Source organism: Phyllostomus discolor, chromosome 7 (genome assembly GCF_004126475.2).
Source record: "Phyllostomus discolor isolate MPI-MPIP mPhyDis1 chromosome 7, mPhyDis1.pri.v3, whole genome shotgun sequence".
In the NCBI taxonomy this organism is placed as follows: Eukaryota; Metazoa; Chordata; class Mammalia; order Chiroptera; family Phyllostomidae; genus Phyllostomus; species Phyllostomus discolor.
The window spans coordinates 58,698,181-58,725,405 of record NC_040909.2 but is presented as its reverse complement, the minus strand read 5'-3'; the positions used below and the strand labels follow the sequence as shown (position 1 = coordinate 58,725,405).

Below are 27,225 nucleotides of genomic sequence, written 5' to 3'. Positions count from 1 at the left end.
ATTGCCCGAGGAAACAAATCAGAAAGAAAAAAATATATTGCTGTGAAAAATGTCCCAAGATTTCATTGCCTATGTTTTTTCTGGGATTTTTATGGTTTCAAGCCTAATATTTAAGTCATTAACCCATTTTGAGTTTATTCTTGTATATTCTGTAAGAAGGTGGTCTGGATTCATTTTTGCATGTATCTGTCCAGTATTCCCAACACCATTTATTGAATAAACTACCTTTTACAGTGTCATATATTTTTGCCTCTTATGTCATATATTAGTTGACTTTACAGTTATTTTGGGGCTCTCTATTTACTCTGTTCCATTGATCTATATGTCAGTTTTTATGCCAGCACCATGCTGTTTTACAGCATTACTATGGCCTTGCAGCATAGTTTGATATCAGGGAGTTGATTCCGCCAGCTTTGTTCTTTTTTCTCAAGATTGTTGTTGCTCTTCAGGGTCTTTTGTGGTTCCATGTAAAGTTTTGGAATATTTGTTCTACCTCTGTGAAATACTCCATTGTTGTCTTGATAGGCGTTACATTGAATCTATACTTTGCTTTGGTTAGTATGGACATTTTAATGATGTTAATCCTTCCCATCCACCAACACAGTATATACTTCCATTTATTTGTATCTTCTTCAGTTTCTTTCTTTAGTGTCTTACAATTTCCAAGTACAGGTCTTTTAACTCCTTTGTTAAATTTATTTCTAGTATTTTATTATTTTTGAAGCACCTATGAATGGGGTTGTTCTCTTAGTTTCTCTTTCTGATAGTTCATTATTGGTATATAAAAATGCAACTGATTTTTGGATATTTATTTTGTATCTTGCTACTTTACTGAACTCATTTATCAGTTCTAGTAGTTTTTTGGTGGAATCTTTTGAGTTCTCTATAAACATTATCATGTCATTGGCAAATAATACAGTTTTACTTTTTCCTTTCCAATGTGAGTGTGTTTTATTTCTTCTTTTTGTCTGATTATTGTGGCTAGGGCTTCCAGTATTATGTTGAATAAGAGAAGTGAAAGCAGACATCCCTATCTTGTTCCTGATCTTAAGAGAAACTCTTATAGTGTTTGCCCATTGAGTATGAAGTTGGCTATGAATTCGTCATATGTGGCCTTTATTACGTTGAGGTTTGTTCCGTCTATTCCCACTTTGCTGAGAGTTTTTATCATAAATGGGTTCTGGATTTTATCAAATGTGTTTTCTGCATCTATTGATAGTGATCATGTGGTTTTTATCCTTCATTTTGTTTATGTAGTATATCACATTTTGATTTGCGGATATTGTAACAACCTTACATCCCTGGAATAAATCCCACTAGATCATGGTAAATGATCTTTTTAATGTATTGCTGGCTCTGGTTTGCCAATATTTTGTTGAGGACTTTAGCATCTATGTTCATCAGGGATACAGGCATTGGCCTATAATTTGTGTTCTTTGTAGTGTCTTTATTTCATTTTAGAATTGGGATAATGCTGGCCTCATAAAATGGGCTTCAGCATCTTCTCTTCTCGAGTTTTTTTGAATAGTCTGAGAATGGTAGATATTAGTTCTTCTCAAATGTTTAGTAAAATTCCTCTGTGAAGCCATTGGTCCAGAACTTTTGTTTGTTGGAAGTTTTTGATTACTACTTCAATTTTACTAGTTGTTACTATCTATTCAGATTCTATGATTCTTCCTGATTCAGTTTGGGAAGACTGTATGTTTCAAGAAATGTGTCCAGTTCATCCGGGTTGTCCAAATTGTTTGCATATAGTTGTTCATAATATTTTCTTACAATCTTTTGCATTTCTTTGCTGTCAGTTGTTACTTCTCCTCTTTTAATTTATTATAAAATAAATAAATGTTATTTATTTAGGTCCTCTCTCTTTTCTCTTTTTTCCTCAATGAGTCTGGTTAAAGGTTTGTCAATCTTACTTATCTTTTCAAATGACCAGCTCTTGGTTTCACTGATCCTTTCTTTGTTTTTTTTAGATTCTAGTTTGTTCATTTCTGCTCTGATCTTTAGCATGCCCTTCCTTCTACTCACATTGGGCTTCGTTTCTTGTTCTTTTTCAAGTTCCTTTAAGTGTAAGGTTTGTTTGAGCTTTTGTTTGTTTGTTTGTTTGTTTCTTCAGATAGGCCTGTAAGACTATGAATTTCGCTCTCAGGACTGCTTTCACTGTGTCCCACAGATTTTGAGTTGTTGTGCCCTCGTTTCATTTGCTTCACCCTACCTTTTGATTTAATCCTTGATCTCACTGTTAACCCATTCACTGTTTAGTAACATGTTATTTAGCCTCCATATCTTTGTGTGTTTTTAAGTTTTTACCTTGTGATTGATTCTAATTTCTTACCCTTACGGTCAGCGAAGATGCTTGATATGATTTCAGTCTTCGTAAATTTAGTGAGACTTGTTTTGTGTCCTAACATGTGGTCTATCCTAGATAATGTTCCATGTGTACTTTAAAAGAATGTATACTCTATTGCTTTGGAGTGAAATGCCCTGAAGACAATCAATTAAATCAGTCTGATCTATTTAAGTGTCATTTACGGCCACTTTTACTAATTTTCTGTCTGAAAGATCTATCCATTGATGTAAATGGGATGTTAAAACCCTTTACTGCCCTGGCTGGCGTAGCTCAGTGGATTGAGCGCAGGCTGCGAACCAAAGTGTCGCAGGTTTGATTCCCAGTCAGGTCACATGCCTGGGTTGCAGGCCACAGCCCCCAGCAACCGCACATTGATGTTTCTCTCCCTCTCTCTCTCTCTCTCCCTCACTTCCCTCTCTAAAAAATAAAGTCTTAAAAAAAATCTCCAAAGTATTGCTCTGCCCCATATCCTTCCCCCCAATGCCCAAAGAGCAGGCAACTTATAGAACAGAAGTAGGAAGACCAGGAAATTGATACTCAACAATGTATACTATTATGACAGCATGTAACTCACTGAGAAGCAGGGTCTCCAATTTTGACAGCCGCATGGTCTTTTCTACCTTTCTTATTGTCAAGAAGTTGGAAAGTTAAGCAGAATTCATCTTCAATAGCCTTAACCATAAAGTTCATCAAACAGGTTAGCACAAAGGGTCTTGTGATTAGTAGAAAGCACAAGTGATTTAGTACAAATAAGAAAATGTCCAAACTTCAAAATTGTTTTGATTCATTTATACAATAAATTTTACCTTTAAGTTAGGGGGAAAAAAAAACCTTTACTATGGCTGTTCCTGTCAATCTACCCCTTTATGTCCATCAGGCTTTGTCTTATATATTTAGGTGCTCCTATGCTGGGTGCATAAATGTACAAAGATTATATACTTTTGTTAGATTGACCCCTTTGTCATTATTTAGTTTCCATCTTTGTTTCTTTTGTAGCCTTTGTTTTGAGGACTATTGTGTCTGATATAATATTGCTACCCCAGCTTGTTTTTCCTTTCCATTTGCATGAAATATCTTTTTCTACCCTTTTTGTATGTATCTTTCATTCTGAGGTAGGTCTCTTGTAGACAGCATACACATGGGTCTTGTTTACTTACCCCTTCAGCTACCCCATGTCTTTTGGTTGGAGCATTGAAGCTATTTACATTTAAAGTAATTATTGATAAGTATGTATTTACTACCATTTTATTCTTTTAACTATGTCCCTCTGGTTCTTTTCTTATTACTATTCTTAAAGCTGGTCCTTTAACAATTCTTGTAATACTGATTTGGTGGTAACAAACTACTTTAGCTTTTCCTTATCTGGGAAGGTCCTTATTTCTCCTTCAATTTTAAATGAAAGCCTTGCTGAGTAAAGCAGCCTTGGTTGTAGGTCCTTGATTTTCATCACTCTGAATATTTCATACCAACCCCTTGTCCCCTGAAGTGTTTCTGTTGAGAAATTAGCTGACAGTCATGTGGAATCTCCTTTGTAGATAACTGTCTCTTTCAACTTCTAAGATCCATTGTTTGCCTTTAACATTTACCATTGTAATTTTGATGTGTCTTCATGTGGAGCTCTTGGAGTTTATCTTGTTTGGGACTTTATGCACTTCCTGGACTTGTATGTCTTTTTCTTCACCTGATTAGGGAAGTTTTCAATCATTATTTCTTTAGATATGTTCTCTATCCCTTGTTCTCTCTCTTCTTCTGCTGTCCTTATGATGCCAATGTTTTTACATTTTGTGTTGTCTCAAGGTCCCTTAAATTATCCTCCTTTTTTGAAACTCCTTTTTCTTTTTGCTTCTCCAATTGCATGTTTTTTTTCTACCTTGTCTTCCAAATCACTGATTCGATCATCTGCTTTATCCAACCTACTGTTTATTCCTTCTGTATTCTTCATTTCTAGTTGGTCTCTTTTTATAATTTATCTTTTTTATGCTTTTGAGCATCCTTATAACTATTACTTTGAACTCCATATCTGATAAAAAGCTTGCCTCCATTTAATTTAACTCTTTTTTTTTCTACAGAATTCTCCTATTCTTATATTTGGGGCATGTTGTCTCCCCATTTTGGCTGCCTGTTTGTCTTTCTTTCTATGTGTAAGGTATACCTGCTATGGCTCCCAGTCTTGGTAGTGTGGCCTTATGTAGTAGGTGTCCTGAGGGATCCAGTAGTGCAGTTTCCATGATCACTTGAGCTGGGTGCTCTGGGAATGTCCCACGTGGGCCCTCCTGTTGTAACTGAGTCTTGACTGCCATTGGCTTGTTCATATTTCGGATCGACCCTCTGGCTGGCAGACTGTGAGGTTCAACTCTGACCACAGTGTGCAAATTGCTGGGCAGGTGCAGACCCCACGAAGCAGAATTGCCTCAGTAAGCTTTGGTACCTGCCAAGATCTCCCTTTAAATACGCTGCTGTGCTGCTTGTAATCTTACTGAAATCTGCAGTTATTTTCAGAAGCTGGCCACTGAGCAGAACAGTGTCAGGTGCTGACTGTGGCTGACCCTGGGCAACCTGTTAGGAGCTACAAAGCAATCCAAAACTTGTGGCTACCTCTACTGGGCCTGGGTGCATGTGAAAAGGACAAAGTTGTACACCAAGGTTGGCTTTTACCAGCACTGGGCCCAGGCCAGATCAGTAAATGTCCCAAGGCAACTCAGGACCCTCCACCTACCTCTGCCTGCAGGCTGCTTATTAGGCTTACTCACTTATAGCTTCTGGCTCACTCCTTACCAGGGCATAAGATCCATAGGGTGGGACAAGAGGGAGTCCAGATGGTGGTTGTATTGCATTCCCCCAGGTTAATGCCATATGGAGTTGCATGCTCCACCCAAGAAAGATGGTGTATACGGTATCAGAGAATGACTTAGCACAGAGGTCCTAGCAACTGTCCCCTCAATTCCCTTCCCAGAGCCACAAACCCCAGACCCTCTTCATGTGACTCTAGTCCATTCTTCCCTCCCTTTGCCAAAGCCCAGATTGGGTGGCTGCAAACACAATTTTGTGCATTCGCCCTTTAAGAGGGTGCCTGTGTCTTTAGCCATCTCTTCCTAACAGACAGAAACCCTGCTGCTTTTCACAGCCAGATGTTATGTTATGTAGTTGCCTCTTCCTGACTCTGGTGCTCCAGTGTTCTGGGCTGGAGAGCCCCACTTGGAGCTTAGACCCCACACTTCTCACAGGGAACCCCACTCCCTGCTGCAGCTGACATATCCACCCAGAACCTCAGCCACAGCCTGTGGGAGTGGGCCTGCACTTTGCATGTCTCTGCCCTCCCTGCCTATCTTGATGTGGTTTCTTTTGTAAATCCTTGGTTATAAGACTTTTCTTCAGCCAGTTCAGTTGGTTATTCTGGATGATTGGATGTTGTTTATTTTAGTTGAAATTCCAGATTGGCCCAAGTTTTGTTGTTGTTGTTGTTGTTTTAGTTTACTAAGATGGAGAATTTGTTCCATAAAGGTTTTTTACTTTGTAAAAGAAAAGAAAGGTTTTATATGAAGCATATAACTACCTCTACCCTTCCGCATAAAATATTATGTGCCCTGACCAGTGTGGGCATCATCCTGCAAAGTAAAAGATTACAGTTCAATTCCTGGGCAGGGCACATGCCTGGGTTGCTGGTTCAGTCCCTGATTGGGGTGCATTCGAGAGACAACTGATCAATGTTTCTCTCTTTTTCTTCCTCCCTCCCTCTCTCTCTAAAAATGGCTAATTCATACCAATTAGTAGGTACGTCATTTTTTAAGATATAATTTGGGTTGAATCAGAATACTCTGTTTCAAGAGAATATTTGGCAATACTTTATAAAATTGAAAAACTTATATTTTGGTTTTGGTTTGGAGAGACAGTGTGTATTGAAAAGAAAGCTATACCGGGTGTGTCAGGAGCCAACCTCTAGTTCAGACTCTGCCCTTACCTCTCTATACCTCTGACAGGTTACTACTTCTGCCTCATTTCTTTATAAAAAAAATGAGTGGTTTATACTACCTTACTTTATAAAAAATGAGTGATTTGTACTAGATCACCTTTAGGTTAACCCCTTTGGTTATAACCTTATGCAAAGAATGACCTTATGATGTATAACAAAACAGAATTCAACTGAGTAAATTGTGTGGATCTTATTGACATTATTTAATGATTTGTGAATTGGGCAGCATCCTATCTAATAGCCAGAAAGGCACTCCAAAGAGCTGTACACAGTGGAAGACTTTTACAGGCAGAGGGATCAGGGCAGGAAATTTTAATATTAAAAATAGAGTAGTTTTGCTACTCTTGTTTAGGGGATGTCAGGGGTCTGTTCAGGTACTACCTTTCACTAGTGATAACCAGGTAATTCTGGGTTGACTGGTTTAAGATTCCATTCTTGAGAGAGGCCAAATCTGTAATTAAATTATTAAAGTCTGGGTTTGGTGATAGGGGCTTAGCATAAATGACTCCATTTTGGACCTGTTGTCTTGTTTTTAAGATTCTAGAGCCAGATGGTGCAAGTTTAAATTCCAGCTCCTGTCTTTACTGGCTTTGTGACCTTAGGCAAGTCATTTCAAAAAATTAGAAAGGTAATACCTATTTTGCACATGCCTGCACATGATAGAGATAAAAATAAGATAGCATTTGTGATCATTCCTGAGATAGAAGTAGTCACGTGATAAACTAGTGGTATTTACTAATATTACCTAATACTAGAAGCAACTGGCTAGGGTTGGCTTTTTATTTATTAAAAAGATAAAATTAAAACAGCTCTAGCCTGGGCCTACAGTATCTTAATCTCAGTGCTTGACCACCAGGCATCTGTATGTTTTTAGAAGCTCTGCCAGTGATTCTGATGTACAGCCCAAGTTGTAACCAGTGTTAAGCTCTTGCCCACAGGGATCCTTCTAGTTTTGATTCTATGACATATAACTTAGGGAGAAATAAGTTTATGAAAACAATAAACAACTACTTTCATTTCAGAGTAATATCCTTCCTTTAAAGTCTACTTTATAAGCAACAGATTTCTCAGTCTTCCCTGAGGTCCATTTCAGCTCCCAAACTCTACATTTTTTGACTTCTGAGGAATACAAAAGGGAAGACTTGATCTTGGAAATGTTCATTTTGAGCACAACCTCCCAGTGACTTTTGCTGATCACAACAGTAATGGAAGTGATGTTTTGCTTTCTAGTTTGCACAAACTGTATACAGAATGCTTTTGTTGGGTCACTAAATAATTTTAGTATATGAATATAAAATAATGAAATGTTAACATTCCACCTTGGACTCATATCCCTGGAAACTCAGAGGAAATAGCATGTGGTGAGGTCTCAGTAAATCCTAGCTAAATAAATTAAACTTGCTCCACAAGTCACAATAGAAAAGTAATCATAGAGCTTTATAGTCACACTTCATAACTGTAGAAAGGTGATAAAGAGATGCTAAAAGGCAAATATTAAATATGAAAATGGTGGTGATGGTAATGATACTGTTACTACTATCATCGATGAGTACTTACTATGTGCCAGGCTTGTTATTGTACAAGCCACACACCCACAACAGAACACTTCACAATACCTATTGTTGTGATCACACTGGAACTGCTACCACTTTGCAGTGTGATTCTGAGTAGGCCCCTCTAGGCAATGAAGGCTGTGATTGTTGGTCTCTATGCTAGAGGGTGAGAAATTGAGAAATTGTTTTTGTTTACAGTGTTGAAAGGGAAAATTTCTGTTTTGGTCAGTAAAGCATGTATAAATTTCTTGTAATAAAAACAATAAACACTTTCACAATGTGCCAGCAATCGTTGGCTTTAAAAATATTTTTATCTCATAATTCAAAAGAACACTCTAAGGTAAGGAAAATGTTGACTCCATATTAGACAGGAGGACTATGAGACTAAAGAAGTTCAATGATTTAACCAGAGTCACAGAGCTGATTATTGGCAAAGCCAGGATTTGAACTCAGGAACTTAAGTCTTAGAGACTGAGTCCTTAACCACTATACTAAGCAGCCTTATGTGTTATGGGAAAGAAACTCCATTACCCTAATTGTTAAGTAATATAACTTACACATAAAGGGATGAATAGTCTGAAGTCCATGGGCAAGTTGCTACCACTTAATGTTCATCCAGATTTAATGATGGGGTTTAGTTACACAAATCATTGATCCAAATAGGGAAAGAAATATCTAATCTTATCATCTAATCCCATCATTAGCATTAGACCCTCTTTGTGTGTGTATTTTTTCCTTCTGAAATGATGCACAACCATCATAATCAGAACCACAGTGAGCTATGTACTAGACATCTAAACCTGGAGGTGATCAGGCACCTCTCCTCTCTCTGCCCTTGGTCTTTGACTGGAGAACGAATTGCAAATTGCACTGCTTAAGTATTTAACTGCCAGAATCTCTCAAAATGAGCTTCAGGGCCTCTAAAAAGGAACTCAGGTTGCTTGCAGAGTGATAGCCTAATAGTTCTGTATATGCACACCAACAAACTGTCAGCATTCATTCTCCATGTGCCCAGGCTCTGTGTGCTTCCCAGCTCTCCCTTGGCCTCCACCAGCCATCATCATGTGGCACCTGGCCTTGCATGGGCCTTGCAACAGGTCTCAGTGCTTCCTGCAGTCCATTCCCAACCATAGTGACTTAGTATCCTCTGGATCAAGTCACTCCTCATGCCAGAATGTGTTCTCACCATTCAGAGTGAACTGTAAAGTCTTGTGCTGGGACCTGAGTGCTTGCTCTTTTCCTTACTCTGTATTTTCCCTCTTCCAGAGAGCCACAGGGCTCATGCACGTTCTTCAGGATTCTGCTCAAAGGTCCTTTTCTCTGAGAAGCCTGCTCTGGCTTCTATAGAAAATAAAGTAGCATCCACCACTGTAATTCTCTGCTCCCTTCTTCTCCCTCCTGGCACCTAAACTTCCTTGAGATCTCCTCAAGGGCAGAAGCTTGGTCTCAGCCATTTCTTCACCCCATCACCTACAACCGTGCCTGGAACATTGTAAGCCTTCAGATAGTCAGTCATATTTGTTGAACAAAAATGTAAAATTAATACCTGGCTTTTTGTTTTCATAAACACCAATTCTCAAGAGCACTTTCTAAAGTGAACATTATCATTATAGCTGAAGAAATAGGCAGGAGAGATCGACCATCTCAAAAGCACACAGTAGAAAGTTGACAGCCTGTTCACCTTCAAAGCCTGGGCTGTCTGTTGCAGGATGCTCTACATGACAAGGAAATGCAATGGAGAATCACATCATGGAATCATTGGTCCATTTAAGTGTGTTCTCCAACATCTAGCACAGCCATCACTAGCCACATGTGACTATTTAATTAATTAAAATTAGATGCCAAAGCTCTGGCCAGGTGGTTCAGTTGGTTGAAGTGTCATCCCACACACCAAAAGGTTGTAGGTTCAATGCCTGGTCAGGGTATATACCTAGGTTGTGGGTTTGATCCCTGGTTGGGGCTCATACCTAGGTTGCTGGTTTGGTCCTCTTCAAGGTGGCAACTGAAACATGTTTTCTCTCCCCTATCAATGTTTCTCTCTCTCCCTTCTTCTCTCTCTGAAATCAATAAATATATCTTCAAGTGAGGATAAAAAATATATTTAAAAAATTAAATGGCATGTAAAATTCAGCTCTTCAGTCCATCTGGCCACTTTTGAAGAGCTCAGTGTGGCTTATGGCTACTATAAGGGACAGTTCAGTCATAGACCATCCCTGTCCTCACAGAAAGTGCTACTGCACAGTGCTGCTCTATAGAGCTTCATTATTTTACCCTCAGAAGTGAGATGATGAATATCTCTTATTTTACTCTTTCTCTTATTTGTATATGAGGAATATAAGGAAAATATGGAATAGAAAGCAACTTCATGGTGAATGAGGTTTTGTATACAGATAATGATAATAATAGGTCCTATTTATTCAATTCTTTCCATATGCAGGTACCACTTTAAGCTCTTTAAACTTGGTAACTAAATGTTAAGGGGTCACAGGAAATTGAGACTCAGAAAACTTAAAAGACTTGTAAAGTATTAGCACTTGGGGCAAGACAGCTTATCAAGTTTTAATGGGAATTACAGGGCCTTCACATATACTTTTTGACACTGTTCAAAAAGCTTAATTTAGGTGATTTTATTATATAAAATAGCTTTAATCCAAAAAGAGGAAGAACTTTTAAAACACAAAATTCACCTTAAATTCTTACATATAAAGTAATGTATAATCTGCCACATGAGCTATCAGCCACATAAAAAGATGTTGCAATCTCCTTGGAGTATATATCTGATTTGGTATCTCAAACTAATTGGCCTTCCTGATAACAACGGTGCTTAGTTTTCTAATAATTTTGGAAGCCAAATTCTCTGGTTAGATCCACTGCTGCCTCATATGTTCCTAGCTATTAAAAGTTGTTCAAATTAAATTAGCAAACTTCTAGCACTTCTATGGTTATGACCAGTGTAGCAGTCACTTTTGCTAGTAAGGAGCCTTCTGGCTAATTACTAATGCTGTTTTAAGTTGCTACTTTTGTCCATTGCATGGTTTACAGTTATCAAGGATTTAATTTCAGAATTTTTTTACAGAATGTTAAGTCATATTTATATTTGAAATGACTTATAGCAAGAGATGAGACAAATATAAAATGTCTCTATTTTGGGTCTGTATTTCATTATATAACACACAAAAAGTCTCCCTCACTTTCAGCATCTTCAGAAATTCTTGTTTTTGGTCTTATAATTTTTAAACTGAGACAGCATGCATGAATGCACTAGGAGAGATGCATAGACCTCCTGTGCGCCATTTCTCAGGAATTTCTTTTTACCACTATCCTCTCCAAATACCAGGAACTGGCTACTCTTCCCTTTTTTGTTTGTTTTATACAGAAGAAACTAGATATTTTTAGACTTTTTTCTTAAATTTTGAGTTTATTTTCTGCCTTTATTTTGGTCCCATATAAAGATTAACTTTGTAGTTAACACCTCCTTTGGATGGTGTCTCCCACGTGAAAAGTTTCTGCCATGAAGAACATTATAACAGCTTCTCCCTTCTCTAACACTATATCTGCAACCTTATTTCACTGAGTTTCTCTATATTACAAGAGAGCATACGTTCCTAGCCTCTCCTCTGAGTATTCTTTCAGTTCTGACCATTTTAAAAACTTATTTGAGGCAGAGACTTTACTGTATGTAACATTTTCTCACCTTCCTTCATTGCCCTCAAATAAAATCCCACATTCTTTACCACCATCTGGAGTGAAGTATTTGCTGTGGTTTCTACAGAAGCTGTCTTTGCATTGTCACCTGCAGATTTTTAAAGAGTTCCCCAACTTATACCTTACCTGGTACTTTCCCTAGTTGTATTCCTGCTCAGATATTAATCGTGTCCCTATTCATGAACATAATCCTTTTTGGTTCAGAAATCTCACTGTTGGAATCCTAAGGTCTTTGAAAATAGTGTCGGGTCCTTAGGAGGGTTGTTTCCATTGGCAACGTGCAACATGCCTTTTTTTGTGCCAAGTTGCTACCTGGCTTTTTTTATACTCGTTTCTTTTTATGTTTCTAACATTCTTGACATTTTTTGTTTCTCACCATTTGCGGTAAAACACCATTCATTTTTTTCTTTCACTTAACAAATGTCAGCACTGTGTTCATCTTCCATTACAGATAATGGCACGCAAGCAAACATCTGCAAAAGTACAGTGTGGTCAGTCATATCCTCCCCATTTTCTCCTGCTTAATTATTTTCCCAGAAAGCTCACCTGATATATTACCTTTACCATGCAAAATTCTAATATACTATTTTTTTAAATTTTAACATTTGAAGCAAGGTAGTTTGAATGATCCTTTGCATGCTATTGTAGAGTAGCAGCCATAGTAGCTAGGAAACTGAAACGTGGGCCAATGGTGAGACAGCAGTGGAAGGAATCCCTTTCTATCCCTGTTGTTGGCTATCAACTCACCTCATTCAGCCACCCGAGTGTTTATTATACTTTTATTTTGGCAGTTGGTATGGTCAGGAGGCTTGTCATGATGTACTCACCTAAAAAACTATTTTAAAATGCTTTCTTACATTTGCATAAACTTATTTTTTTAATCTTTGGGAACTAGTTGGAATTAGGTCTCTGCTTCCTTAGATATTTATGTCGATTCTAAATTCTAAAATTTTCTCCATGCTCACTTTTGCCATAAATATTATTTAACAAAGTGGGAAATGATTGCATTAAAAATAATAGCACAGCCCATGAATTAATGGAACTCATTGTTAATGTAGTTTGCCCCTGCAAAGCAGCTGTCACTGAGACTTTGGTGATTGGAGGAGGAAGAAACAGCTGTTTCTATCACAGTGTCTCAAACTGGGCACTCTTGACATCCTGGACTGGATGGTTCTCTGCTATGTGGGCTGCCCTGCACTTCACAGGATGTTTAGCAGCCTTGCTGGCCTCTCCACCCCCGACCCAGAGGCCAGTAAGACCCCCATCCTCCCCAGTGGTAACATCCAACAGTGCCTTCAGATACTGGCAGATGTCCCCTGAAGGACAACATCAAACTTGATTGAGAATCATTGTTTAAGCCCATTGACACCCATCTGTTTTGCTTATTAAAAATGCTATGTTCTATTTTTATAGGTGCCAATGAAATCAGTTTATGGATTATTTTTTGTAGAACTTGGGTGGGAGAAATTTCATGTGAGAATTCCCACATTTCTTCTCAGTCGTTCCTTCTGCATCACCTCAGTAATGGAAATAGCCACTTGGCCAGGTGTCATAATCTCCCTTCCAATCTCCTTTCTGCCGCTAGCTAACAGGGCACGTTGGGCCAGCCATGGGCAGTGTCCCTGAGCCTCTGCATTGTCATCTGAAATATGAGGGGAACTGTACCTTCCTCTGTTTGTAGTATGCATGGAACAAGATCCACAATGCCACCCTGTCCTGATGGAGGGTTTATTGCTCAATTGAGTGGGGCTCAAAAGAAAGGAGGTGAGGAGATACTCAGATATTCCTACTGTTTTAGTGTAATTTTCTGGGCTTGAGAAAAGATAAGGAAGAGCCTCAGGGGGAAAGGTAGCTGGAGATGTGTTCCTTCTGGCCTGTGATGACATGATTTCCAGTAAACAGGGAAGTGAGAAAAATTAGAACTGAACAGGTTTTTCATGAAGTTAGTTTTTCCAAGGTGAAGGATGCTCCTTTACAGATGATATGCTTTCTATCTTTTTTTTTTTGATGATATAGGCTTTTACTGATGGGAAGGTGGTTGATTATTTGTCTCTCCCTTTTTAATGTTCCTAATTTACAAAATAAGAAATTGACAGAGTGTGACCAGTTGCTTAAATCAGTTTTACAAAAATGTTCTAGTGTGTGAAATCTAAAGTTTAGGAGGCCTGTAGGAGGTTGGGAAGACAGAACAGGAGTGGGGATGCGTAGGAGTGATGTGTGAGTGGGGACTGGGATCCAGAGCAGAGGGAGGCAGTGGGAACTCCACACCTTCTCTGCCCATTGCTCCCAGGGTCTCTTAATTTAGGGAGAGGCTGAGTTGGGGTTCAAGTCCATGATTAGATTTCATCACTTGCCTATGTGTTGCCCTTACATATACTACCTTTATGGGTTTGACTCTCATGAATTCTTTTGTTCTGAGGAATGTTAAATCTAAAAGCAAGAGAAAAATTGGGTAAACTGCAAATTTACTGTGCACTGGATATCCCAAAGTATCTATGGCTGATTTCTTGTATGTACAAAGTAGTTTCAGAACTTTATGACAGCTTTTAAAAGACCATTTCCATTGTACGAGTACTTGCTCGCATGAAGTTCTCCATCTACCTTGATTCTAAGTTTAATTAGAGCCTCATTTACCTAGAAAAATCAACAGGTTATAGCCAAAATCAGACAGGAGAGGAAGCAAAATTACCCTGGTACTTAATCTCCAGTGTGAGAAACTTGTTGAGTGTCTTCCTCACTGTAAACGCTTACTGGGTCAGCATACATTTCATTGCCAGAGTGAATTTCTTTTACTTACCCTTCCCTGTGGAAAATACAAAGTACTCCTTCAAGGCATTGTCCTTGTTCCTCTTGGATACATCTTGTTACTGGATAAAAAAAATCATTAAGTAACTTTGCAGTTCTTGAATTTTCCCTACATCCTAAATGTACTTGACCTACAAAAGTTATTTTTAATTGAGATTCATCCTGACTGGGACAGTGTGTATGCTGAGGTGTGTGTAAGTGAAACTGACTCCCCTCTTCTGCCTGTAAGCAAATCCAATTGGCAAAATGAGTATTGACTCACTGAAACCTGAAATCTATTAGTTGAAGAGAGCATAAGCGTCTGCTTTCCATAGCTATCTGGGGCAGCAATTCATAAGAAACTGACAAAGTCAAGGAAACAGCTTTATTTCCTCTGTATTTCACATAATCACTAAAAAACAGTTCAGATATTGTTTCAGAAAGAGGCTTTTCAAGGCATTTAATATCTCCATGGGAGATGGATGGGGCCCTTCATCCTATGTCCTTTGCTCTTTGGAAAAACCCAACTCTTCATTAAATGGTCTTTAGGTATGACTTCCAGACACTTTGAATAATGCAGTCCTACAGGCTTCCAACATGGGTTCACCTTGCCTTTGTTGGCCATGACCAGTGCTTTCTAAGTCTAATATGATTTCCTAAATTTAAGAGATTGGGATAAAGTTTTATATGATGCCAGGGTTGGCTTCAGTGCAATTAAAGTTTGGTAATAAAGTTAATTGAAGTGCCTAAATAACAGTTGCCCCTATGGAGAAAACAAGAAAATATCCCTCCTATTTTGCAAAAGTACATTGCAACAGAAAAGTGATTGTCACGCTGATGTGGTTGTTAAAACTCCTCAAGAGATTCATGGATTGGCTAGTGAAAAGGATCTGAAATGTTCTTTTTCATCAGTGATATTTGAGTGAGTGTTTGCTTTTTGTGGGGAATGGTGAGGCATTTGGAGCCTTTTAACTCAGTTTTGTCATAAAAATGCTTTTCTAAGGAAAGACACGAAGGTGTCCTTAAGCTTTTTTAGACTTTCAAGGAATCCCCAAGAACATATCCATTTACTGAGGCTAAGAGCTGTAGGGTCTGGGGTTTCTTTATAAGCTTTCAGTTAACTTTGGACTTGAGCCATCCGTTGTGATAGGAATTTAGAACACAAGGTGGCACAGCAGAACCTTGCTGTCTCCGTGGAGGGATGCAGTGGTGAGTTGAGCTAGGCCTGGCAGCTCACCAATAAATCAGGGTGCGGCCCAGGGATCAAGAGCTATGAAGTAGTCACAGCAGTGATAATGGTGATCAAAAGAAAGGCTAAGCTGCCCCTCCCTTCACTGCATCAGCTCTTCCTGCAGCCCTCAATATACAAATTCACTTCACAAGCCCAACACATTCCCACATTTATTCAGAAGATGTTTATTGACCTGAGAACTAGCTCTAGAATAAGAGACTAGGTCCCTGAAATACAGACTGTAAACAAGTAAATGGTAACAGTAAACAAAATAAATAATTGTTTTATTTTTTAACTTTTATTTATTGATTTTACAGAGTGAGAGAGAGAAACATTGATTTGTTGTTCCAGTTATTCATTTCATTCATTGGTTGATTCTTGTATATGCCCTGACCAGGGATCAAACCCCCAGCCTTGGTGTATTGGGACGATGCTCTAACCAACTGGGCTACCTGGCCAGGGCATAAACAATAATTTTAGAGAGTCCTAGGATCTGTGAAAACAAACTGGGCTGTGTGAATGAAGTATGATAAGAAGCATCACTTCAGATCTGCTGATGGCCTGTATCCCTGGGTGGTTTCTCTGAAGAAGTGACATTTGAGGAGAGCCTTGAGTGACAAGAAGCTACCCACAAATCTCAGTGCAGGCACAGTGTTCCAGGCAGAGGGAACTCTGCCAGTGGAAATGTCCAGAGGAATGAAAGGAATTAGCCCAGAAGTAGAGGGTGCCAGCTTGGCCAGAGCAAATGAGTTAAGGTGAAGAGGAGAAGGAAGTAAAACTAAAGAGGTGTCAGATCAAGGAAGAAAAAGAATTTTTATTTCATCAAAACTGTGCTCAGAAGCCACAGGGACATGTAACTAGGAGATCATATAATCTGTTTTATGCCATAGAGAGATGTCTCTGGCCTCTGTCTGGATGATGAATTAAGGGGAATGGAGAATAAAGCAGAGAGCCCAGGTTTTAGGCTCTTGAACTCATTTAGGAAAGAAAAGTCAGTGGCAATGGAGATGGACAAACATGGATGGAGTCAGGAGACTCCATCCATATGTTTTGTAGATGTGTGGTGGGAGAGATTAAGAATGTTCAAGAAGTGTGTTTGTTTCAGGGGTTTGGTGTCCTATAAAGATAAAAATTAGTATACTCTTTCTTGGTTCTATGCCTAACTTACATTGCTAAAAATAAGTAAGCGGGATAAGGATCATCCTAAAAGTCAGTAATCCTGAAATAAAGGATCATGGCATATATATATATATATATATATATATATATATATATATAACCTGGAAACAGCTCAGCACCAATTATAGTGATAGGTTTCCCTTTGGGGCCAGTGACCTTAAAATAAGGCCTCACACAGCATCCTGTTTTTCCAACCCCAAAAAGGAATACTTACAGCTTTTTTTCTTTCAATGGATTATTTTGAGCTATTGTTTCATATCCTCCCCACCCACACCACCCCCCCCCCCCGCCCCCCACACCACCACCCATATATCCCATGTAGCTAAGAATCCAACTTTCAAGTTTAGAGGAACTGACTTGGAACTTCCAGGATACAAGTTGTCTTCCCTATCCCAGGGAGACCTTGATGAACCATAGATAAGAAGAATGGGGCCAACCCTTAAGCGGTTGCTCAAAAATCAATTCAAATGTGGAATATAGATGGTAGGAAAATTAGGCTGTAAGTCTGGCAGCTGGGGAGTCTTTCTCAGAAGTAGAAGAACTTATAGACTGAAATAAGACCCTGTCCCTAAACAGCCTAATTATGAATATTTTGAACCCACATAGAGTTAGAGAGCTTTCCTGGAGCCATTTGAGAAGCTGGTTTAATTCCACCCTTAAAAAAGGTAGATACTTGTAGAAATACTCCCTAGAGAAGAACGACTGGCCTCATGCGGGTCCATCCTGACGAGTTAGTGGTCTTTTTCAGTTGACAGTTCTTTTCCTTCCCCTTCTAGAGAGAAGACAGCATAGCTCACCCTACTTTGTCACTCCATCTATTTCCCGCCCTTAATTTTGTAAACAGTCCTCTTATCAGGGAGTGTCATAATACATTTACAAGCTAGATAAAGTTCCTTCCCACTTTTTTAAAAAAGATTTTATTTATTTATTTTTAGAGAGGGAAGGGAGGGAGAAAGAGAGGGGGAGAGAGAGAAACATCAATGTGCGGTTGCTGGGGACCGTGGCCTGCAACCCAGGCATGTGCCCTGACTGGGAATCGAACCTGCGATGCTTTGGTTCACAGCCCACGCTCAATCCACTGAGCTACGCCAGCCAGGGCCTCCTTCCCACTTTTGAAAGTACTTCATACAGATTGGTGACCAGCCAACCTGTTAATTTGGTAACTTTGAAGACTTGCTTCATTTCCCCCAAATCAGAGACCCATGTTTAACATTTGTGGTTTTGAATAGTCAATCATTTGGGTACTGTCACTTGAAGTAAAGTATCAGAGACATGAGGAGAACTCAGTTGACTATGCTTAGACTTCCATGCTATCTGTAAAAGGAAATTCCTAAATTCACATCACAATTATGGGTTGATGTCCATGTACTCTATGAAGCTATGAGCAGAATTTTCTATGAATGCATTTAGTATGTGCAAACAATGTTGTTTTAATTCCTTTATAGATGGTTATGATCCAAAACAGATTAAGTACCTCTGAATGAGATAGTTCAGTGTTTAAAAGCACAGGCCCAGCATTTGACCAAGACTCTTCCTAACTGCTCACCTGACTATGTGACGTTGGCTGTGTTACTTAACCATCAATGTCTCAGTTTCCTCGTCTGTGAAATAGGGATGATGTTAGTACTTAACTCAGACAGCAGTTATGAAGTATACACCAATGTCAAAGCTCCCAGTTCTTGCTAGTTATTTTTGCACTCAGCCTTTTCTTTTTCTTTTTAGAAATGTAAAGGGAAGCCAAGTTTTCGACCCTTCATGGTTTACTTTACATTCTTTTGAGAGTCAACAACAATAGGACTCTGTTATTTCAATGACACCTTTTCACTTTAGAGCATTTATCACTCAGAAACTGCATGATGACAATTTATCCATTTTACCCAGTGTTTTGAGCAGCCCAAAGTATTAATGATTTCAGGTGTCTCCTCACCTGTGCCAATAAGACTTTCAGGTGAAAGGCTCTGTAAACTGTTAGAGCAAAGCTGTATCACCAGCTTTGCAAACCATTTATTTCTCTTCAGGACATATTTATTAGTCTGTACGTACTATGTAATTGAAGCAGACTTCTCCATAGCTATAAAGCTATACAGTCATATTCTTAATCTTCTTAATAAAATGCCAACTGACACAACATTGGGAGCTACTTATTCTAAACATCTGAAGTCCAACCATCTCTCTAAATTGTGACAGTCATAATATATCATAATGACCATTACAAGGTCCCCAAAGGAAAGAATGTTTTCATCTTTTTGGAGACTGGGTCTGATGCTTCTATTCTTGGCAGCTGGTATCATATTTACATTGAAAAATTGTACCATGGAGTTGATTATGGCATTTGTCCAGAGAGAGGAGAAAAAAATGAAACATGTTTAAACTAGAACCATTTTTTTCATTTGGTTTTATAGATTCAGTTTTGTGATATATACTGTTTGTAAGATCCTTCAATGAGAATGTACTCTAAACTTGGCCTTGAGTTTATGCTGGCACAGTGATTTGGCTTTAATTTTAAAAATTAAAAATACCTTAAGAGACTTCATTGCCATGATGCAATGAAGCATCAATCACTGCACGTTGCTTCAGTCCCCGGCCCTGTGACTCAGTGCCGGGCCTCCTTCAGTGCTCAGCTCATCCCTCTGACCCTTCTTCACATTAGATTAGCTTTCCTTCCTTGAGCTCCCGAGAGCAGTGTGCTTCTTCGTGTCATGGCCTGGGCACTGACCATACTGAATTATAACTCACTTTGCTTCCTTCTCTTTTAAAGGATAGACCATGAACTCGTCCAGGTCAGGGCTGAGTCTGATTTACCTTTATCTCTTCAGTAATGCTTTACCTGATAGATGGTAGAGCTCAGTAAATCTTATAAGGTTGAATAGCCACACTGTCAGTCCCTTCTTATGACTCAGGTCTTGGCTCAAATACTGTCTCTTAAATAAAGACGTACTTGAATGCCCAGTACAATGAGCTCTGCATACCAAGAACAGCCTGTTCATTACCCTGTTTTACTTTCCTCACCCAGGTGATCACTCTGAAATTACTAAGTTGTTTATTCTCTCTTTCCCCACAGAACATGAGGACTGTGGAAATAGGCTCTCATAGGCTTTGTTCACTGCTTCATTTCATACCAACTCCTGGCACATAGTAGGCCCTTAGCACAGTTCAGTTAAATGAGTGAGTGAATTTTCCCCATTTTCCTTCCTGCCCTCAGTGGGAAAAGTTAGGACTGACTTTACCTACCTTTTCCAGTTTTCTGGACTGTCCTTAGCATTTTATTGGTACGAGCAGGGCACTTAATATTTATTTCATGGTTTACATATTATGTATGAAATGAAAAAACTAGTTGGCAGAGGATGGTACACACAGCTTCTTTTTATAAGGGTTACTGGTCATTAATGTTAATTGTTTAGAGCCACTGGTTTGCAGTCAGCCATCAATTCTGCATTTCTAGGTAAATCATAGATTTTCTCACTGTATTTTTTCTGCACTCCTCTCTATATCTCTTCTTCATTGAATTCTTGGTATTCTGCTCCATCATCATACTCCTCCTCAATTACCTGTAAGATTTATTATTTTTTTTATGCAGGAGCATTTTGCTGATAAATACTAGTGTCTTGATATATTCTTTAATGAATTTTCTCTCCTCAAAATAAATTTATTTTCTTAATGAGCCCTTTAGATCTTTCCAAGAAAGAAAGGGAAAAGCAAGCAATGAAACGTTTCCCTTTCTGCTTGATCCTTCTCATTGTCACTTCTACTTGCAGATACAGTATTTTACATATACTGCCCTTATCAGAGGCACAGACTTTGGAGGTGTGATCTCCCCCTAGGGAATGCATCTAACACTATAGTGATGTGCTTGGGCAAGGATTATTTAACCTGAGGATTGTAGGACATAACAGAATGGGCTTCTCAAGGCCACTGGTCAAAGGTTTCAGAGACTGCTTAAAATAATATGCAAAGTTGTGTGCTTCTATACAGCTTTGCTTGAGAGAGGCTCTTAACAGCTTCTAATTCTAAAGGCTTCAATCAAGCCATGGGCCAGTAATTTAGTAGCACAGCCAATTGAGTAGAAATGGCAGTCACTGAGTCAAGAAAGAGCTAGAACTCCAGTTACTTTGTAATTTATCACTGCGCTAAAGACAGTGAGTACATGCCACTGTCCAAGCACACTCAGAATGGCTGCAGTACTCAGTGCTTAGCTGTTCATGCTTCTAGCTGTGTTTTATGTAAAACCTAGAAAACTTGGGAAATACTGAAAAGAAGACTTGAATCACATATTAATCATAGCATTCAGAAACAGTATTTTAATGCATTTCCTTCTAGTCTTTGGGTATATGATATATGCATATGATTATATATATTTTTTAAACAATAAATTTATATTCTATGGCAGTTTCTGTCCTGCTTTTCATGACTTATATCATTACCATTTTTCCACATCACTATTCTTCTCTGTACTAATTTTTAATGGATTTATAATTCTTCAACTTATTGATATAATAATCTGTTTGCTTAGTCCTCTGTTCATGGAAGTTTGTATTACTTCCAGTTTTTAATCTTCTTTAACTAATCCTGTGTTTAACATCTTTTTTATTTTTTATTTATTTGATTTTAGAAACAGAAGAAGGGAGAGAGATAGAGAAACATCGATTTGTTGTCCCACTTATTTACGCATTCATTGGTTGATTCTGGTATGTGCCCTGATCGTGGATTGAATCCACAACCTTGGCATATCGGGACGATGCTTTAACCAACTGAGCTACCTGGCCACGGCTTGCACATCTTTTTTATGTAAATCTTTGAGACATTTTAATTATTTCCTTAATATAAACTCCTAGTGATGAGTTTATTGAGTTAAAGTTAGCTATAGTTTTTTTGTCCTGCATTTAGGATTATATATTGATAGACTATAGAATAAGAGAGAAGGCTAGGGCTCTGAGAGGAATGTGCTCAGGAGTAGCCTTGTCCTCTTTGGTACCTAATGCCATCCCCTAACCAAGCTCTCCGAGTTTTCTGCTTTCCGTGGCTTTTCAGTGGTCTCCATAACTGCCTGCCCCTTTCTTGCTGTGTTTCTCTAAATATATATATATGTCAGTTCCCTGCTCCTTGCACATTGCATAACCTGATTCAGGTGCAATATAGTTTTTAATGCAATATTTGCTACGCAAAACTCAGAAGTATCTCGTGTGTTCAGTGACATGTGGATTAGTGACATAGACACAGTGTTTGTTAGAATGCTGAGGAGGGAACCAAAATGATAAAGTAGATTTTTATGATTTGTTGATCCACTTTGCATGTGATAGTGACGTTAGAGTTCACCCCTTTGAAGCCCTTTACAGAATTTTCTTGATTCTGTTAGTGAGTTTGGTTGACATTCTCACTTTCTTTAAACCTAGAAGAGGAAGTAAGGTTCAGGGAAGTCCCATCTCTTTCCAAACAACTCAGGTCTTGCTCATCTCTGTGCTCTCATGGTCCTTCTTGGTTTTGGTCTGGGTCCCAGGTAGCGCAGCTGAGCTATCCAACATCATTCTCATTCTTCCTATTTCCATTTAGTCAACAGGGAAGACACAAGTCTTAATCTCAACAGAGTGCTTAAAGAAACTCTGTATGTATAGAAGTAATAACTCTTGGATGTAGTGGTCAGTGAGGGCTCTACAGATTTAAAAGTGCAATAAAATGTCCTGAAATTTAACTTACTTAAAAAGGCTGTATAGAGCTTTATTTATTGTGACATCTGTGTGTATACATATGTGTGTATTTATAAATGAATAAAGCTTTTCATGTTGTAGAAAATAAGTAATAAAGCCATCCTGGATCCCATGAGTTAAAGAACGATGGATGCTGTTTTGGCGTATAACCTTTGAGTCTTTGTTTCCAAATGCATATGTATTCTGTTATATTTTTACTTTTTTATGTGAATTGTATATCACCATTATAGAATTTCACCAAAATAACATTTGCCATTTAGTTATATGAGAACATGTTCAGGAGCATAGTTTATGGCCTTGATATTTAAAAGGAAGGAGTTTTCTCCTCCTCGTGTTAATTGGTCAGATCCCAGTCACTAGCAGACAATTAGCCTTTTGTTCCTCCCGAGGGACACCTTATTGTAGAGAACTTTAAAAATTCAGTTTCCAGGCTTTTCTCACTTCTATAAATCACACTCACTTAGATTCATGCTTTGAACATACACTTCCCTTTAAAAGTTTTCTGGGGTCCCTTTGAAGTAGCATTTGCCACCTTCTAGGCCCTCAGAGCAGACGGTGCCATCCATGAATTCTTTCTTCTGCCTCCTCTCAAAATCCCCCTTCCTTTTCCTGGAGGGAGCAGATGAACCCAATAAGACAGGTGCTGTTTCCACTCATGTGCTTCCTATGCAACATGCGATTTATACAACAAATCTTCCCACTGGGAACACAAAGTGTGTGTTTGTCCTAAGGAGAACCACCGATGTGCTATGAAGTTTGGGACTGAGCTTCTTGCTGTCGTCCAGCCAGTGTGGGGTGGCCAACAGTTGGCTCCAGCTAGACAAGAGCCACATCCTCTGATTTGGCCTTGGAGGATTCTACCAAATGGTGACCTTTTTTGAGTGTTTTCCATTAGTCTCCCAGCTGTTTTCAATCCATCTGAATAGTTTGGGGTAAATTAAATTATAAATTGTATCAGAAGCTTTGTTCCAGCATTCATATTCATTAGATTTTAAAACCTAATGAATGCATGGACCCCAAACAAATGTTTGTTGTTGTTTTAAAGCAGTCAAATGGAATGTCCTGATTTTTTACTTTTAAAATACTAAATTGTGGCCCGTTTATATCCTGTAAAAAGTGTGGCTTTTTAAAAGTAGGTTTTTAATAACCAGTTAATAAATAAGAACAAATTCTCCTTTAAATTAAAATGAGTTTGTTTTTGTTGTTGTCAAATACAACTTGTGTCAGCTGAGCTGAGACCATCAAAATGTGCTTCAGACAGTTAATGGTGGAAGGGCCATTCATTCATTAGTGGATAGTTTTAAATTAATATTTCATTGTCTTAGCCAGATGTAAATATGGTGCTTCTGATAAGAATACTAATTTAAGGCTAAATTCTGCCTATACTAGTCCCTGGATCCCTGCCTTTCCTTGCCCCACCAGAAATGTCCATGTTACCAGTTTGGCATGGACAGTCATGGAAGGCAACTGCTGTGCCTGTGTCCAAGTGCAGTTAGCACCTGTCTCCTTCCGCACTGCCACTTGGCAGCCTGCTGTTCTCACTCAGCCTTGTGTTTCAGAAACTATCCATGTTGTTGCCCACCTAAGATGGCTCATTTCTTTTAACCTCTGTGGACTGCTTTATAGGTTGGCTGCTTTACTACAGTTTATTTAGGACTTCCACTGGTTTCCAGGTTCCCTTTATACCAACAGTGCTGCAGTAAGCATCCTTATACAGGCACCTTTGAACGTGTGTGTGTGTGTGTGTGTGTGTGTGTGTGTGTGTCTGTGACAGAGAAGGAAAAGTACCCTTTATTTCACATGTGAAAATCTTTAGAGGCCGCGCATTTAAGATGGCCATAGTATTATAAATGACTAGCAAAGTGTGGGTTGAAGCCATTTTCCCTGACTCCTCTTACCTACTTGGACATACTTTATACATTTTTGTAGAGAGTTGTAGGGAACCTGCGTAAAGCCAAGTCTAGCTAACAATGGTGAAACCGTGTTCACTTTAATTAATGAATAAGGTCAGTCTGAATTGGGAAAAGTCAGAACTTTAAGATGTAATATTGTGTAATTTTGAAGTACATACTACCGTGAAACACACTAATATAACTTGATAAAATTCATTAAGGATATCATATTAATGAATAAATAAAAAGCACTTAATAATTATTTTTAAGAATAATGACATATCTAAATTGCCCCACACAGTTCTTCTCATCCATAGGTAAAATATCTCCCCTACAATATGTTTTATATTTTAACATGTTAGACAAGTGATTTTGGCTAGAGTAAAAAAACCAGAGCCACCTCCTCCCTGAAGGGTGTCTGTTAGCAAAGGAAGAGAACAGGGGAGGACGATGGAGGGCCTACCCCATACCAGGTACAAAGGTTTTAAAAATTCCGTCCTTTTATTTACCATAACAATCTTGGTGAGTCTTATTATCTCCCTCTCATAAATTGAGAAACTGAAGCAGAGAGGGCTCTAAAGCAGCTCACTGAGAGCTGCCTCTTGAGTCTACTTGACTGGAAAGAGTAATATTCTATACTCTATTGTAGCTTCCTTAGATGCGATCCTCACACCCCCTGGAATATTTGTTCATATGCAGATTCCTGGGCCCCTGCCAGGTGAGGCAGGGCACCAGGATCTTGCATTTTTAACAAGCTGCCAGGAGCACCTTAAGCACTCTGAAGTCGGAGAGACACTCTGCCAGACTGTGGTGACCTCATTTTGGTGATGTGATAAGCCCTGCCAAAAGAGTGCCCTCATGCCTTCTGGACCATTGACCCCTCTCGGGCCCCTACGAGGGACACATTCTCCTTGCTCCTTGTTGCGGCTTCTTCCTTACTTACCCATTTCTGGGGCTTTGTGCTACTTGCACTGAACTTAAGATTGGCTCATGGTTTGTCAAGTCACTTCACAAAGAATAGACATCCTCACACTACATGGGGATCATTTTCCTTAAAAAGGTTGAAATTTGCAGTGCAAAATCATCAGATCCCAAGGGCATCTTTGGTGTCTAATACAGTTAGAATCTGCATTTTGCATTCTAATCCTTGCTCAAACCAGAAAAGAAAAAAAATGAGAGGGCAGCTTGCAGAAATGATTACTTTTGAGACACTGTTGGATGCTTCAGTTTTCCTTTCGGTACCTCCTTTGCTACACTCCCCTGGGGGTACATTTCCCATGCTCTGCCCCATCCCTCCAGACTTGCCTAGAAGTGAGGAGATCCCAGGTTCCTTCCAGCTGTCTTACTCCCACTTAAAGACTGGGTTTTGGAAGAGCCAGCCAGGTTCCCTGACCATCTTTGTTCCCTCTGCCTTCCTCTTTCTCCATTATTATCTTTCTCTCTCAGCTCTGTAAAATTTCTCTTTTTCACTCCCCAACAACCTGCTTTCCCTGGGAGGGGCTGAGTTCTTTCCAGCAGGCTGAATAGGAGTTTGCTTGGATGACTGCTACACACAGAGAGGCGTGTCCATGACCCAGATGGGGGTCCTAGGCCAGCTTGCATTTGTGTTCTGTCCTGGCAGAAGAGCATCGTCTTTGTTTTGGTGTTCTCCTCACCCAAATAAAGACGGCATTTCCTCTGCTGACAGGCAGAGAAAAAAAGAAAGAAAAGACCCCCCCCCAAAAGAAAGAAAGAAAGAAATTTTAACCATGTAGTCCACTGAAATTTAATACACACCCCTTCCTCTGTTCTTATTGGTCCACTTCAATTGACAAGTGGATCGGTGGAAAGGAAATATCCTGGATTTAATTGTAAATTAAGTCTCTCTTAATCCAGAAGAGCATTTGAGATTCTGTCCAAGTGTTCAATTTCCCAGGCCGCCGAGGTCTGTGAATTTCTTTTCCCAGCCTCCAGGCTGCTGCAGTACAAGTCAGCATAGCTAATGCAGATAGATCTCCTACCTCCCGTCTCCTCCTCCCCTGCTTTGATTCGATATGAACAGCCTGGTAACTCCAGTGCTGGGGAGGAATCTGACATAACTCTGCAGATGGCTAGGTTGCCCTGAAACACCTGGGGGTTGTTCTTTCAGGAAAAGGTAACATTTATATGCTAATGATTCTCCCCCCCCACCCCCCACCCCTCCTTGTTGCATTTTTTTCCAGGACTGCCAGTTCCCAAGAAGAGCCCTAAATCGGTAAGGACTTGCCAGGTGCTTATTGGGAAGTGGGGGGCTGTTAGTGGTGGGAGGGGATGCTGTCGTGCTTGACTCCGCTAAATGTGTGTGTTTCAGAGCGGATGGGGAGACAGGAGCCTCCCTCCGTAGATTAAGTTCTGGGGATCTGTTTAGTATAGAAGGTATTTGGGTTTGTCTTTAAACTGTAGTGATTGTGGGAAGGCTGCGGGAGCCGGGATAAAGAATGCAGGATTAGAATCTTCTCTATATAAATGCATTACAACTCTCTTTCAAATGGATGAGTTTCTTAGATGTTTTAACTTGAGAGAAATGCTATTGTTTCTTTTGGGAGGAGAAGGGGAAAAAAGCTCCATCTGCTTCCTGGGTAGCCTTGCTCTCAACTGGTGTTTCCAGTCGTTCACATAGGTGGATGCTCCTCCTGAGCTTTCCTGTGCACTGGAGGATTAATGATTTACAAAATTAAAAAGCCTGTAGGTTTAAGGAAGAACTGTTCTGCCCTGTATGCGTGTCCATGTTCACATGGAACAATGTTCACTGCCCCAGCCAGACTGAGAATAAGATATTCCCTTGCTGTGGAAGTCCTTTGTTGTTTTTGCTAGCTTTTGCAGCATTATGCTGCAGGTATA

The 27,225-nt window shown here is 39.3% G+C and overlaps 1 protein-coding gene across 22 annotated transcripts in view; it reads left to right on the top strand.

Moving 5' to 3' along the window:
• MAGI1 (membrane associated guanylate kinase, WW and PDZ domain containing 1) overlaps nucleotides 1-27,225 on the top strand; it is a 604,195-nt gene that overhangs the window by 534,750 nt on the left and 42,220 nt on the right. For 13 of the 22 annotated variants that reach the window (XM_036031542.1, XM_036031530.1, XM_036031535.1 and 10 more), the window contains one exon: nucleotides 26,568-26,599. In XM_036031542.1, coding sequence (XP_035887435.1) covers nucleotides 26,568-26,599 — 32 coding nt within the window. Of the gene's footprint in view, nucleotides 1-26,567; nucleotides 26,615-27,225 lie in introns of all 22 variants that reach the window. The other 9 variants (XM_036031539.1, XM_036031533.1, XM_036031528.1 and 6 more) reach the window with 1 other exon arrangement.